Source organism: Lutjanus erythropterus, chromosome 23 (assembly GCF_056507025.1).
Source record: "Lutjanus erythropterus isolate fLutEry1 chromosome 23, fLutEry1.hap2, whole genome shotgun sequence".
Lineage (NCBI taxonomy): Eukaryota > Metazoa > Chordata > Actinopteri > Lutjaniformes > Lutjanidae > Lutjanus > Lutjanus erythropterus.
Window position 1 is genome coordinate 4,366,885 of NC_139339.1, and position 15,743 is coordinate 4,382,627.

At 40.6% G+C, this 15,743-nt stretch overlaps 2 protein-coding genes across 2 annotated transcripts; both read left to right on the forward strand.

The window, feature by feature from the left end:
* The first annotated feature begins 11,138 nt into the window (after positions 1–11,138).
* On the forward strand, positions 11,139–11,990 carry LOC146305432 (uncharacterized). The gene has a single exon (XM_084713094.1). It carries the CDS (start codon positions 11,139–11,141, stop codon positions 11,988–11,990), a length of 852 nt encoding a protein of 283 aa, XP_084569220.1.
* Positions 11,991–14,404: 2,414 nt separating this feature from the next.
* Positions 14,405–15,307, forward strand: LOC146305433 (uncharacterized). Its single transcript, XM_084713095.1, has one exon. It carries the CDS (start codon positions 14,405–14,407, stop codon positions 15,305–15,307), a length of 903 nt encoding a protein of 300 aa, XP_084569221.1.
* The last annotated feature ends 436 nt before the right edge of the window (positions 15,308–15,743 follow it).

The window sequence follows — 15,743 nt, forward strand, 5'->3', positions numbered from 1 at the left end:
GTCTGAGCTCTGATCTAAACAGCACGTGTCTGCAGTGGGTGTGGCCTGTCAGCTCTTGCACTGCACCAAATGTTGGTTACATGACTCCTCTAACTGTAGATGTGAAGGGGAGGGAACAAGGAATTCAGCTCGCTGTGTTTGAGAGCAGGAGGAAGCGGGAGGGGTTATGAGGCTTTGATTCATTCCAGGAAAGGGAGCAGCTCTGTGAATCACAACTTTGTTTCCTTATTTACTATGAAGCCTCAGATAAAACCTGAAGATTGAGTTATCAGAACAATCTCTTAAAATATTTAAATTGTTTTCTAATAGTTTTCCCACATATTTTATGATCTACTGAATTCATCATTACCATCAGTTGTAAAGAAAATCAATTTTCATAAAATATCGCCTTGAAATTAATGCAAAAGAACACTTATAAAATATGGCTGATATGGAGTTGAAATAAAGGCTCTAGTCAGTCAGAATTATAAGCTGGACAACCAGTAATAAAGGTGATAATTTCAGTCCTTTTCAATTCATATTAAGTGATGCAAGCCTAGAATGTTTTAAAAGGTGAGGACTTTAAACATAAATGCATCACAAGGTGCCATTTTATCCCCTTTGTTATTTATTTATTTTTTGTAAGCCAGTGAGTTTAAAATGAAAAACTCCCACTTTAACACAGGAGGAAATTAATTGGTGTTATTATAGAGCCACAAAGTCCACAGAGGGAGCAGGTCAGGACCAGCGAGCACCAACGACGACTTCAATGTTCTGCTCTGAAAACTTTCCGAACATCGAACACCTCTTTTCAACAAGCTGAAATGCGGTTACAACATCATCGTGTCACAAAACACAAATTAGTTTCTTCTCATAATCGTCTCAGTTACCAGTTGAAAGAGAGTAATGCCGTGCTGCCTGAGGGGTCAAAGGTCACAGGCATTCGATGTTAATTTTTCGACCTTGCCTTTTGCCCCCAAGTGCAGAGATTTCCCTGGATTCTCTGGATCTTTCAGTGATCATTGGATTGTAGATGGTGAAATCCCTGAATTCTTGCAGGTTTGTGTTGAGAGAAGTTGTTCTTTAACTGCTGGACTATTTCCTCACACAGCCTTTGGTGAACCTTGCCCCATCCATGCTTGTAAACAGCTGATCCTTTCGAGGATGTCCCTTTAACACCCAATCATATTATCACATGTTACCACTTAACTAGTTCACCTGTTGAATCTTCCAAACAGGTGGGGTTTTTTTAACTTTGCACAGCTTCCCCAGCCCCGGACTTTATCAGTTTGAACATGAAATATTTAGTCATTGTACTGTATTCAGTTGAATACAATTTGCAAATCATTGCATTCTGTTTTTATTTAAATTTTACTATGTCCCAACTTTTTTGAAAGCCTAGCTCTCTTCTTTCAATGTTGCATTAACGAAAGAAAGTCTCGCTTGAAAATATGATACTTATTCTGTGTATTTTTTATAATATAAGTTTCGTTTTGCAGCTTTAATGCCAGTTCAAGCTTGCCCGATACTCTCTGTGTCACTGTATACCCATAATCTCCTTACTGAGTGGCCTCTGGGGTGTATTCAATGGCTTGATATCTTCAGCAGAGGGCAGAGGTTGGAGGAAATGGCTCTTAGCTCCATGACGTCTTTACATAACACCATAAAGCTGGTCCCGAGTGAATAGAGGACTTTGTGGGGCAAATTCAGCCGGCAGGAGGATTAGAAACAGCTCTTCCTCTTTCCTTCTCTGTCTTCCTCCTCCTTCTTCCTTTTCTTTCAGATCTTTTCTCCCTCCATGCTTGTTCTGTCATCCCTCCTCCTCCTCCTCCTTCATCCCTTGTTCTAGCTGTGTCTCTCTCTGTGGGGTTTTTGTGTGTAAAAACCCAAATTGCTGGATTATAGCAAAGTCACCTCGCCCTGGCACTTCAGCTCTCAGATGAGACACACACACACACTTGTAGAGATCCGGGGAAACTGCATGGGTTCAGTCTGACCCTGATGGTGGGAAAAGAAATTACAAAGGTTTAAAAAAAAGGGCAGATGATTTCATGCTGTGCCCTTTTCTTCGAGTGTAGGTGACAGCAGTTCCACAGGCTGCGGTTATCTTTGTTTTTGGGACTGGCGAGATAAACTTGTGCAGGGTCACGTTACACTTTTGTGTGAGAGGTTTGAGGGGATTTTACAATTTCACTGGCATATTGGCATGATTAATATGTTAATATGAAGCACACAAGGGACATCTGATAACCAAATGTCAATGACATTTTCTCCAAAAGTCTTTTGGTTTTCTCCATAATCCACGTCACCCACAGCTCTACGTACCAAAAACATCAATAAAAATATAAGAAATCTGACAAATTTTTATCATTTCACTGCTTTCTGATTGATCAGCAAATGAAAAGACAGCGGATGGTTAAAATCTGAAGGAACGCTGGGCAATGTTTCTAGCAAAAACAACATATTTGATGACTCATAAGATGCTATTAGACCTCAGCGGATGTTAGCATTCAGTTAGTTATCTGATCTCTGCTTTTCTTTTCTGCAGTAGTTCCTGTGCTTTCAGTGTCACAAGATTCCCAGTAAATTCAATCAAATCAGCCTCTTTTTGTGGAGTTTAACTGGTTGGCAGAACGGTGGCAGATATAACCTTGAAATTGGGAGCAATTATTGAAACAAGAGGTCTTTAAATCCTTAGAGAGGTACACAAAAGCAGCTTCTCAGCTTTTATACGAACCTTTAATTTTTTCTCCTGTCATTGTTTATTTACAGACATATAAAGTTTTGCAGCACATAAAGTGTTCATGACTTTGGTGTTGCCTTTAATAACATTTTGTTTTAATTGAGTTAAGTGATGAGCAAGGGCGAGTCAGATAACATTAATCAAGAGTATGTGAAATTAATGTCGACCCCGGTGATGGATGCAACCAGTCTGCAAGAATTGATTTCAGGAGGGAAGAGAATGAAAAAGACAGAGAGGGACAGACAGAGAAGAAGAGACGCGTTAAAGTGACTACATTTTATTGCATTGTAGTCTTTTCTATTCTAGCTTTCACCTCATCACAAAACCTCAGCTGTCCTTCTTTCACCAGAGCTGGTAAACAGATTAGCATCCTGTCCTGAAAACGCTGCAGCACCAATCCCATCAGCCCCCACTTCCTGTGCCCATTACTCTTTCATCCTGTCTGTGAGCCTGCGCCTGGACTCAGAGTGTGTGATAACAGTGGTAGAAAAGACAGGGTGGAGAGGAGGAGGAGGAGGAGGAGGAGGAGGAGAGGGGGAGTGTTTTCATCAGATGAATGCTGTTTCAATTTTTCATTTCCGCAGGGTGTGAGGGCACATGGCGATGAAGTCTGAAGAGATGGAGAGGAGATAGAGTGTGTGTATGCGTGAGAGTATAAAGAGAAATAAGTGAAGGGAAGCCTGAGATACCTGACTGACACAAAAAACAGACAGAGGCAGATTTAGTTCAATTAAAATGTCCTGGAGGCAGAAATAATCTTATTGGTCGAGTTACCCAGGTGGCTTCAAGCCTTGAACAGCAAGTGACATAAAAATGCTTTTCTCCACAAAATACACACACTAGAGTGACATGTCTTTATGGCAGTTAGCTACTTAAAGCTAAGAAACTGGAACAATAAGAAGGGAGTGATCAAGGGCAAGAAAAATGCATATCCATATCCATCCTATAATGCACCACACACTGGGAGAGAGGTTGGACTGCAGGCAGGTCAGTCTAGTACTGTTGTAACGTGTGCAGAGTGTGTCTTGTCATTGTCTTGCTGACATGGCAGGGACGTCTCTGAAAAAGACGCCGTCAGGATGGCAGCTCCGAAACCTGTATTTTTGTTTTTACTTCTCTCACGTTGTATAGGTTTTGTTAAGTTTCAGTGCAATATATATATATATATATATTCCATATATACAGTGTTAGTTACACGTTTCACATACAGGAATAATGAAATACTGCTTCACCATAAAATTAGTAAATGCTTGTAGGATTGACTAATTCATACTTAAGATTTTAATGTAACCAGTGAATTTTAAAGTAACGGCATGATACAAAAGCTGCAGAGGGAAGGTTTGTTAGCTACACACACATCGTCTTCATACAGTCATGATACTAATTTGTTAAAAATAAGCATGAAAACATTGACTTTTTCTTCCCACTAATGTCCCTGAGTTGAGCTGGACAGATAGTCCCCATACTGTGAAAAAGTCCCTGACTGTGCAGGAAGGTGCCAAACTAAAATGGACACCAGATGGAGACAAAACACTAAAAACCTTGTTGCCTGTATGTGTCATTCTCATCCAAACACAGTTAGGAGCTGATCACACTTCATTTGAAGGTGTGTGTAGACTGTCATGACACTGTCATAACTGTGTAATAACACCTGACATGAGCAAGAAGAACTTTTTTTTAATGAATGTTTGTATGAATGAAAGGTTCTTCTCTTCATTTTTAATGCAGGTTGATATTTCTGTCTTTGCAACACATTTTGATATAAGCTGAGCCAATAAGGTCTTTCTTATGACAACTTGACATGATCAAACCTGAAGAAACTAAAGACAGTTTGGTGACAGTTTGACAACTCAATGACTGTGCACAACAAAATAAAGTGTTATCAAGGAGCAGATGAGAGTTTTAACATTACACAACTCAGAAACCAAGAGGTTAATAGAAATCATAATTTAACCAGGAATAAATTACAAACACTGCTGTAATGTTGATGATATGTGTTTTCTTTGGATGTGTCTTGGAGAATATCTGATATACCAGTGTGGTGTTGATTCAAGATGGATGATGGTGAATCTGTTTGTATTAAGAGAGAAAAAGAGCTCACTGACTTTAACAACAGCCTTTATATTGCAGAGTAACATTCAGGCACAAAGTCTTACAAAGTTACACAATTCAAAAGTCAAGTGTAAAGAAATAAATTCTTTCTCATACAAATAATGGGATGAGAGGGAATATGTTTGCAATCTGCAAGCTCACCACTAGATGCCACTAAATCCCACACACTGGTCCTTTAAGCTCAGTCCAACACAGCTTTCTTTTATTATATCTTTCTTGGTGATTCAGCCCTGTCACTCAAACTCAAAGGTAGTTTCCCTGCTCTGTAGAGGAAGAGCAGAGGCAGTGAGAGACTGCTGGGCAGACAGAACCAGAACGCAGACATCAGCACCAAACACCCATCATGGAATTTCAACAGCGACGATGCGTGCACCGCCGTGCAGACCAGCAAGCCCACGTATTTCAGAAATATGACGCTGTTAATGGCCAAGATTGTGAGAAGTGCCCTCTGCTTTGATTGGTCGAGCTTCTTCGTGTCTCCACCCACCGCCCCTGGCCCTGGGCGAATGAGAGCACAGATAACAGAGATGCTGCAGAAGGACATGACAAGTAACCCAAAGGAGAAGAAGGTGAAAAATGGGATGGTGGGTACAACTGGGCGGGTTGAGACCACAAAAAAGAGCGTTCCCAAACACAGCAGCCAAACGCAGCCAATGCTGATGTTTCTCATCCTGGTGCCTCTCTCAGATTTGAGGCTCAGGAAGGTGACGGGGTGTATGACTGCCAGGTAGTGCTCCACGCAGGTGAGGCATTGAAACAACAACCGTCCGAGATAAACAATGAACACAATATACACCCCTGCTCTCATCAGGCTCTGCTGATCCACGAACATGCCGCTGCAGTAACACCCACACGCAAGCAAACCGATGGGCTCCATGGCGATTATATTGTAGGCGAGGAAGTCGGAGTGGCTCACTGCTGTCGCCGTGGCCGCGCACCGCTGTTTCCACCATCGCTGGACACCCACGGAGAGGACGAGGACGGAGAGAGGGAGGAGGAGAAGGAAGGAGGTGCAAGTGAAGGTGGTGAAAACTACGGAGCCGATGGGAGACTTAGAGCACTTGTAGAAGTGAGGGTAGAGGAAGGAGATGGACAGGAGAGGAAGGAGGTGGGAGGCGTTGGGTGAGGAGCGTGAGTCGAAGGACATATCTGCTGAGACAGAGACCTGTGGAAGAGGTCAAGAGAGCGAGGAAGAAATTGCATTATTAATTATGTTACATTAGTTTATTAATTTGCAAGACAACACTTTGAGGAGACATTCTGGTGAAGTCTGATCGACATTATTTTTTCCTTATTTAAATATTTTTTTCATATGTAAAACACAAGGGAAAAAAGTTCAACTGGATCGCATTAGAATGCATGGAGAAATTAAAACTTACCTGGAAGAAAACTGACAGGTGATGGTGAAAAAAGTAACAAACCTTTCATTACATTGTCATAACCATGCCATGACACCTCTTGAGATGTCTTTGTTATGACAACTTGACATTAACCAAGATAATAATGTCTGTGTTATGACAACTTCACATGAAAGACCCTTTTCTTCACATTATTAGAAATATATTCAACCTCCAAAATGAATGTGTCCAAAGATTTTAATAAACGGCTTTAAAAAAGATGAAGTAAAAGACCATGGAGTGTTTTATTTGAAACGTCACGGTTATAAAACCTGGAAAGCAGCTTGCAAATTTCTGGTTTTGAGTAATTGAGCACTTAAATATGAATTTCATATTAACTGTGATAAAGAAATGAAAAGACTAAATTATAATTGATGTCATTTTGCTGTTTTCATCATCTGCTAAATTACAAAATCTTAGCTTAGATTAATTTGCCATCCGACTGATTAAAAACATCCACCTTTTCAGGAGCGCTGGTTGCAGATCTTCCTTCTTCTGTGTCCCTGATGACTGGACTGATGTGCACCTGCTTCACATTAACATTAATACTTGCATCTGAATGTGTTGCTGGGTGTGTAAAAAAGATTAATGTGATCAGGACTAAGCTATTTTTGCATGCAGTGAAAGCAATAAAGATGCAGTGACACACTATGCCATTAATGACAGGAGGCAAATTTTCTTGTCACATTTTTCAAAGCACAGGTGAGCTGCAGAACAGCAACACTGGTAGAGATGTTGTATGACGTATATGCAATGTTTTCAACTGCCTGATGTTTGCACAACACATGCAACCAATGAGTCTTCATTCGACCACTTTTCAGTCGTTAAAGTGTTTCATATGTTCTCGTTTCCCTATGATTTCCTTTGACTGACTTGTTAGCTGTGCACTTACCTTGTGTTTGAGCTCCCAGCCCTGGCAGAATCAGCTGCATGGGGCGGTATGGCTAACTAGCAGTTAGCAGCTAAAGTAAAATAGCTAACCAATAAGAGCAAGCAAAGCTTTGTCCCGCAGGAAACTAAATTAATCACCCAAAGCTGAGGCAGAGAAGCCAAAGGATCAGAGAGAAAACCAGAAAATGTTGTCTCATAAAATCTGATCCAGTTTTCCCAGTATCAGTGAATAAAGTTTTAAACTATGTTTGCGTGTCCAGTTATTATTCCCCAGAAACACTCTGCTCCAGCTGCCTCTTTCAGTTTTCTAGCCTAATCCTCTCATTTGTGGTCTGATGAACAGAAAATTAATCAAATTCAGTGCCCCATCTCGCTATTTTCAATGCTAAGATGATGCCCTGAACTTCTCAGGTTGCTGTAGACAGACCGATCTCTGAGCTATCTGGCCAACTATTGGCTTAAGTAGTTGCAAACAATGTGTAAAACTTGCACTGAAATCCGAAAACTCTGTGGCGTTGAGGCGGAGCAGCCGGAGGATATCACTGGGAAAGCCAAAAAATGTTTTCTCGAAAAAATATAATTCAGTTTCACCAAAATCCATGAATAAAATTGTGTTTTTGTACAATAGTATGAGAAGCCCAACAGCTTGCACTCCATGGTGCTCACGTGGCTCACAAGGAAGGGTCATGTCCCTCAACAGGCGTCCAGGAAGTTGGCCAATCATAGGTCCTAGGGAGGGGTGGGGGGTAATTAATTATACGTATCTTGAGTGACATTCATGTCAAAATTGTTGGTTTAATTTTTGAGAGGATTCAAATGACTGGTGTACTGTGTATTCAAATCAGACTTAGCCCAGAGCACCAGTCTGCTGTTACCTCCCTGTGTGTACATACAGTAGTTTTCCTGTCTTAATGATATCTGTGCCGTCTGATTCTCTGGATAGCCGAAGCACAAATGAACACTTAGCTCTAAGGGACAATTGAGCTCTTTAGGTAAAACCAAACATCGATTTCACCAATTTTCAGAGTTGATCATAAAGTTTTAAAGTATGACCAGAGGGACGTGCAGGCATGAGTGAGGAGGAAGAGAGGAGAAAAATAAAAAAAAAATGAACAAAGTGTTGTTTGTTTGGGGTAGAATGTGTCACATTTGTTCTTATTCAGGAGGGCAGAAATCAATTAATCAACGTTTAATTTTAGTATATTTTTAGAAAACACACAGAACCAAAGATTTTGTACCAATAGTTGTATTGACAGATTTCCAATAGCACCTAGAACGCTTCATTTATCATCAGCTTGACTGGATTCAAATGACCTGCAACTAAAACTGGTGCAGATTCAAATCAAATGGTCTCATGCAGCCCAGAACACCTGCCTGCTCGGTGTATCTGTGTGATGTTTAACAGTGTAAACATGAGGTCAGCAGCGGCTGCAGTATTACATAATGATGGTTGATAATTTTCGTTTTATAAGTAGCATTAAGGGACTATATGTGTTGTGCTCTAGAATGATAAATAAATGAACCTTTAATTTGTACTTAGTAATAGTTACTTTATAAATTAAAATGTTAGCAGACAAAACATATATGAAAAGCTTATAAAATATGATATTTGATTATAAATCTACCTACCTGACAGTATAAAGTACAGCTGAAGTGATCAGTCAGTTAATCAATAGGTCATTAGATAAATTAAAGTTAATTGGCAACTGTTTTGATTGTTGTTTATTTTTCATTTTTCATGCAATATAATTTAATTATTTCAGCTTCAGAAGCCACTTCTTGTTATACTAGTTTTGTCATATTGTTATGAATTTCCTCTATCATTAACTACAAGGGGCTCTAATGTGCTATCTGACGAGATTAGTGCCAGTCAGTGGAAACAACCTGCAGCAGAGGTTCGTGCGTGTGTGTCTCTGTGTCTTGTCACCTGTATATGAGTATGACTATTCAAATACAACTAATGTTAATTTGAATTTAACTTTGAGAGAAAGAGCGTGACAGGTGGAGTGGGGCTGCAATGTAAAACCAGATCAGAGCATCTGAAGCAGATACTCTGGAGTTCGCAGAGGGGAGACACACAGGAAGGAAGATCATAAAGAAATACTAATAAGGTTGGCATTTTTATTACTTTTTAATATGCTTAGAAATCTTCACATTTTTCCATATAATTTCATTAACAATAGACATGATTGTCTGTATCATTTTTTTCTTGTTTTTTTCTTTGTAAATTGTATTTCTGTATTACATTCTGCCTAATGTAATCTCAGCATCAGTGAAAATGAGGCCCTCCCCTAAGTGTGTCCATGAGAAATAAATAAAAGTTGAATGAATGATTGTTATAGAAACTTTGGAGGCATGTCAGTTTATCCTACATGTGAAAACAGCTGTATAATATCTTCTGTGGCTCTGGAGGAGATTTCTGAATTCTGAGAAGATAACTTGATTTCATCAGGATTAGGCTCGAGACTTCAAATATTGAGGAGAAAACATGTTTTAAGGCGGGGACATGGACTTTGAAAGTGGTGGGTATTTTACAGACAGGTGACATTGTCTAATGAAAGATGCTTTTGAGTTGCATCATGGGAGATGTAGGATCCAGTGACTAAATGCTTTTTTTTTTTTTACCTGTTTCTGGCAAGTAGCCCAACTTTCTGGAAGTGCAATGCTATAAACTTGTTACAGAACACATTAGCAGATGCAAAGTATTTGCAATTTGGTGAAATGAGCTAAAGTAAAATGAAGTATTCATGTGCCTTTTTAGCTCCGTTTTGGTCTCCACCAACTCCTGAAGGGAACATCTGACTCATCTCTGCCAAATGCTCCACTCCACCAGCTGGTCTCCAACGTTGGTGCTGAGCAGGTAGTGTACAGTGGGTTCATCTGAACTTTTTTTTCGTATGAAAATAGCTGTCTGCAATGTCTGCAAATAATGTTGATGAGCTGTGACACTGAACCACAACAGTAAAACTGTGGGATGTAAAACCAAAGCAGTGAGTAATGAGCGATCTATACCTCCTTTCAGACACGCAGTGTAACTCTGCACTAGTCTAGACATTACTTAAAGGAGCTGTGTGTGTGTGTGAACACATCGGATTGTATCTGCATGATGTTGCGCTCTGTGTAGCTGCTTCGTCTCTTTTCTGCTTACCCGCACAGAGCTTTCCACTCTTTCACTGATGATTTTGTTTTCATACAGACCATCTGCCGATCAATATCTAGTCTCCATGAGCCTCATTTTATTAAAAATTCACTCTTAAATGCCTTTCTTTTTCATCTGTGATGTGAAATCATCAGATTGCTATACAGTCAGAGAAAATAAAAGTGTGCAAAGTCCAGCGCAGCATGAAGTCTCTCTCCTGCTGGGCTGCAGGCAGACGAGACTCATGCACCCTCTGTCTCTGTCACCCAACTTCACCTCCATCACAGTTTGTATCAATCCAAAAACAATCATCAGTAGGTAGTCATATTGTTAAAATGAAAAAATATTGATTGCTCCCTTCAGTGCTCCTTAAAGATGCAAAGCAACAATGAATGTGTGTGTTTGTCACACCACAGAAACGTGTATTAGTAGCCATTAATCATTTGAATTATTAAAAAATACGCTTTGTGTATAAAATTAGGTCTCAAACACCACTATGACCTGAAAATGATGTGAAACTTTCGTTCCATCTAGCAGCTTTACTGAACGTGTCCAAAGATGTTGGAGCCACCAGATCCAGGACATAACATGCAATAATACATTAGCATGTAGAGCCTTTCACTCTCACTGTCTCCCTCCCCCCTCCCCCCCCATCTCCACTCCTCTTCCCCTTGTCCTGTGCATGAGGATGAACGCCACCTGCTGGTGATAACAGTTGATAACATCCACCCCTTTAAACCCTAGAACTCAAAGAATGAAAAATTCAAAATATAAAACCCTTTAACCGGCAGACTGGCTTGATTGTCGTACCCTTTTCTTCTCCAGATATGCCAGTATACTCTCCAATGACTCCCTTCTTCATTCTAATTTATCCTCCATGGATTCCTTCATCATTTCTGGGATACAATGCCTCTTCATCAGACCAGGCTCCCTCATTTACGCAGCCTTCAACCTCGTCAGAATCCTCCTCTTCCTCCCTCTCTGCATCCTCATCCTCATCCTGGGTCTTCGACGATGGCGGCAACAGCGCTCCTCCTCCACGGCGGCGGCGACGAGTCACGCAGACAGCTTCACCTACCACATGGTCGCCATGGAGCTGATTGGTGTTTTAGGCTACACCATCTGCTGCTGCGGGATCTACACTGATCGTTTCAATACGTCATTGGTAGGTTGGTATCTTTTTTGCTTCACCTGGTACGGAGAGCTGTTCTTTCAGGTCCTGACCTGTGTGGAGCTCTACCTGGCTGTCGTTCATCCCGTCACCTACCTGAGCCTGAGGAGGGAGAGAGGGATCACAATCAGAAATGTCACCATTGGGTGTGTCTGGCTGCTTTGCCTCGGAGCAACCAGTGTGATGTCTTCTGGTATTATCAACATAATCGTGGATTTCTGCATCTTGATTTTCTCCTTGATCGTCATCTCCTTCTGCAGCCTTTGTGTTCTCTGCGTTCTGATTCGCCCAGGGCCAGGAGAACATGGTGGGGACAAGGAGAGGGTTGACCAGTCAAAGCAGAGGGCTTTCTACACCGTTGTGGCCATAATGGCAGTGCTGCTGTTGAGGGTTGTTTGGAACCTGTTTTGGATTGTTTGGATCCCAGGAGGAAGTAGTGATGAGTGCATGATGATAAGATATGAAGTCTGGTTTAATCTCCCCAGCACTCTGGTGTTACCTCTGCTCTTTCTGCACAGAGCGGGAACATTAGTGTGTTGTAAGAAAAACACCAAATGAGGATAGGGATTAGATTTGCATCAAATAAAAGTGAGAAGAGAAGAGAATAACAAAAAAATATACTGATCAATTACAGGATAATGATAAGATTAGAAAAACGCCTCCCAAACTGATTTTTTGGCCTCTTGGCGTAGAAGCTACCTTGGCATTGCCAGACTAATTTATGTGAATAAATCTGGAACCGTCCATTTTCCAATGAGCGTTATCAGTGCACGCTAACCAAAATCCTTCTGGGTGCAATACAATAAACCTACAACCAAAATGTGTGACATAGCGGGTTGTTGGTTCTGTTTCCAAGCAGGACGCCCAAATTTTGGCCACGTACTTGCAATCTCTCTCATACTAAAGCTAAGAAGTGCAATACAAAAAAACGTTTGACTCGAGAAATAGGCAATGCAGTAACAGAATCTTGATTAATATTTGATCTGCCTGCTCACACTAGATTTGAACCGAAACATGGTTCAATTTTATCAGGATCAAGACCACTGACCATTCATTGGATAAGGGTTTGGTCGTTATCTGGTAGAGGTTTCACACCTGCAAGACTGAAAAGCCTGAAAGTCCTGCCAAACCAGATGGGTGTGACAGGGTCCCAAACATGTCATTTTCTCTTTAATTAAATAATAATAAGTTGCTGTATATATCTTTGACATTAATTTCTAGTAAAAAACAAAACAAAAACAATTTTGCTTCACTGAAACAACCATGAAATGTGGTTTGAATGGTTTAAATTTAAGTAAATTTACATTTACAAATTTATCTAGAGCTCTTTCTGCACACCAGACAAAACACAAGTAGTAATTTTTGCTCTTTCTGCTTTTTTAAATCGTGCATTTCAGATTTTATTTTTGATGTGTTGTTGACAGTTTAAATTGGTTCTCATGTGTTGTGGAGGTGTTTCTGTCATGCTCACAGACAGTATGAACTGTGTATACTGAGTCAGAAATGGAAATATATTAATAATGGAAACAAGAAGTGCATTCTCATAAATATTGTGCTTTTAACCTGTATTTAAATATCCTTATTACTTTTATTACTGTTGTTGTTACCCACTGTTGTTAAAAAAAATAATCTGTAATTAAGATAACGCAGCCATGCAGTCAGGAATACACAGAAAGCACACAGTCAGTGACTCTATATGATTTGAATACACATCTGACTTTGACTTCACATCATTTGAATTCTGTCACTGTTCATCAAATGGACTGACCAGTGTCAGTTTGCATGTTAGAGTCCTACAAGACAATGTGTTGAAATAATAAAGCTGCAAACAAATAATATGTAATGATATGTATGAACTAATAATGATACTGTATCCAAATAAAGAACCCAAATAAACGTCTGTCACTTTGTCAGTGTCAGATTGTCTTTTATGCAAATAAAAGATATTTGAATTTAAATTACTCTTTGAGAGAAAGAGAGAGGGAGACGGACAGAGAGAGAGGAGGAGTGGGGCTGCAGTGCACTGGAGTATTCTGGACTGAGGAGGACAGAGGAGACACGCAGAGGGACGACGGTCAGAACTAAATACTGAGGAGGTCTGTGTTTTTATCTTTTTTTAAATTACTTTTTAATATCATGAATTTATTAAATCCACATTAGTGTCAACAACTGAAATGGACACAAAATTTACTAAATCCTACTTTTCTGACACTTGTGCATTTGATAACATTTTATAAACTCAGTGGTTTCTCATAGACTGTAGATTCTCTCATGATGATGATGATGATGACGGTTCTCTGTCTCACTGCAGACAGGAACCGCTTTGAGGCGTGGCGTAAATAACTTTTTGGTTAAACGCAGTTGTAAAAGGACTGGTTTTGTGTGAAGTCTTGGCCTGATTTAAATACATTTCTGTGAGATTCAATCGATTCGATCTGGGCAAAATGTGGCCTGGGGGCCAGATGCGGCCCAGTGGAAGGTTTCATGTGGCCCGCAAAGAAATACCAAAAGTCAAAAAGACACTCAACAGCATTTTGTTTACAATTAAACTGTTATTGGACATTTATTTTGAAAGGGGTCAATGCTGTGTTCATTGGAAATAATAATGAACTGTATGTTTTTTATTAAACTGTAACTTTAAGTTACAGGAAAGACTGGTGTATCACCTGCTTACAAAGTTGGACTTGTACCGCACGCTATTTTAGCTCTTTCCCGCCAGCTTGAAAAAAAAGGCGAGATAAGACATTTTTTAAGCAGAACGTCAGCTTCATGTTTTTATTTTTGTTTTTGTGCATGTAGTGATCCACTAAATAAGACATTTACACACCAGGATGAACCCGCCTTAACCTACTTTAATCTAATTTGTGTGGAAATGCTTTACAATAAAGGCCACTCATTGCCTCTACAGTTCAATGCAGATAAGGACAAACTCATAAAGGATTGATTACCACGTCTCTTCTTCTCTTTCAGATATGTCAGTAAACTCTTCCTCCTCCACCAGTGACTCCCTTCCTAACATTTCCTCCCTCGACTCCTTCCTCCCTACTGCGCTGCATTGCCAGTTCATCAGACCAGGCTCCTCAGTCTTATTGGCATACAACATCACAGTGGTCCTCCTCCTGCTCCCACTCTGCATCTTCGTCCTCCACGTGGGTCTTCGACGATGGCAGCGACAGCGCTCCACCCCCGCAGCAGCGACGACGAGTCACTCGGACAGTTTCACGTACCACATGGTCGCCATGGAGCTGATTGGTATCTTAGGGAACGTCATCTGCTGTTGTGGTATCTTTAAAGATCAAATTGAAATATTTTTTGTGGGTTTCCTTCTCTTTTCCTTCACCTGGTATGGAGAGATGCTCTTTCACATCCTGACCTGCATGGAACACTACCTGGCTGTCGTTCATCCCGTCACCTATCTGAGCCTGAGGCGAGAGAGAGGGATCAGAATCAGAAACATCACCATCGGGGGTGTTTGGGTTTTTTCTTTTGTGGTAACAGCTCTGTGGTCTGTAGAAAGCGTCTTCTCAATTTTGGATTTCTGTCTCCTGATGTTCTCCTTGATCAGCATCTCTTTCTGCAGCCTTTCTGTTCTACACATTCTGATTCGTCCAGGCCCAGGAGAACAGGGCGGGGGCAGGGAGAGAGTCGACCAATCGAAGCAGAAGGCTGTCTACACCATTTTGGCCGTACTGGGAGTGCTGCTTTTGAGGTGTGCAGGGAGTCTTTTGTGGATTAGCTTTAATATGTCAGGCAGTCATGACTGTGTGACAGTGGTGTTTGAAATCTGGTTTAATCTCCCCAGCAGTCTGGTGTTACCTTTGCTGTTTCTACAAAGAGCGGGGACGTTAGCTTGTTGGACGAAGTATATCAAATGAGAATTTGGTTGCAATTCAGATGCAAGAAAATATAAACATGCTGAATAAGACAAAATACTGTTAGATGATGACAAATGCACTAATTGATTTCTCTGGCAACTTTGGTAATAAACAATATAGTCCAAATGACAATTCTTTGATACACGTTTAACATTAAATATCAATCATGATCACCACTTTAGTTTAGTGTGTTAGCTAACATTTGCTAATTTGCAGAAAAAAAAAAAAACGCAGTAGAGTGATCCCTGCAGATGGTGAAGCACCTACTGCAAGATTTCAGACTGGAGCAGTCGTTGACCGATCACAGACCCTTGTGGTTGGTTAAGACGAGTGAGAAGTCGGCCGTCAGTGGTTGTACAGATGACCACAGAGGACTGATAGAGCGTCAAACAGTGTGATGTCACAGTGAAGTTGACCTCTGACCTCTTGGATATAA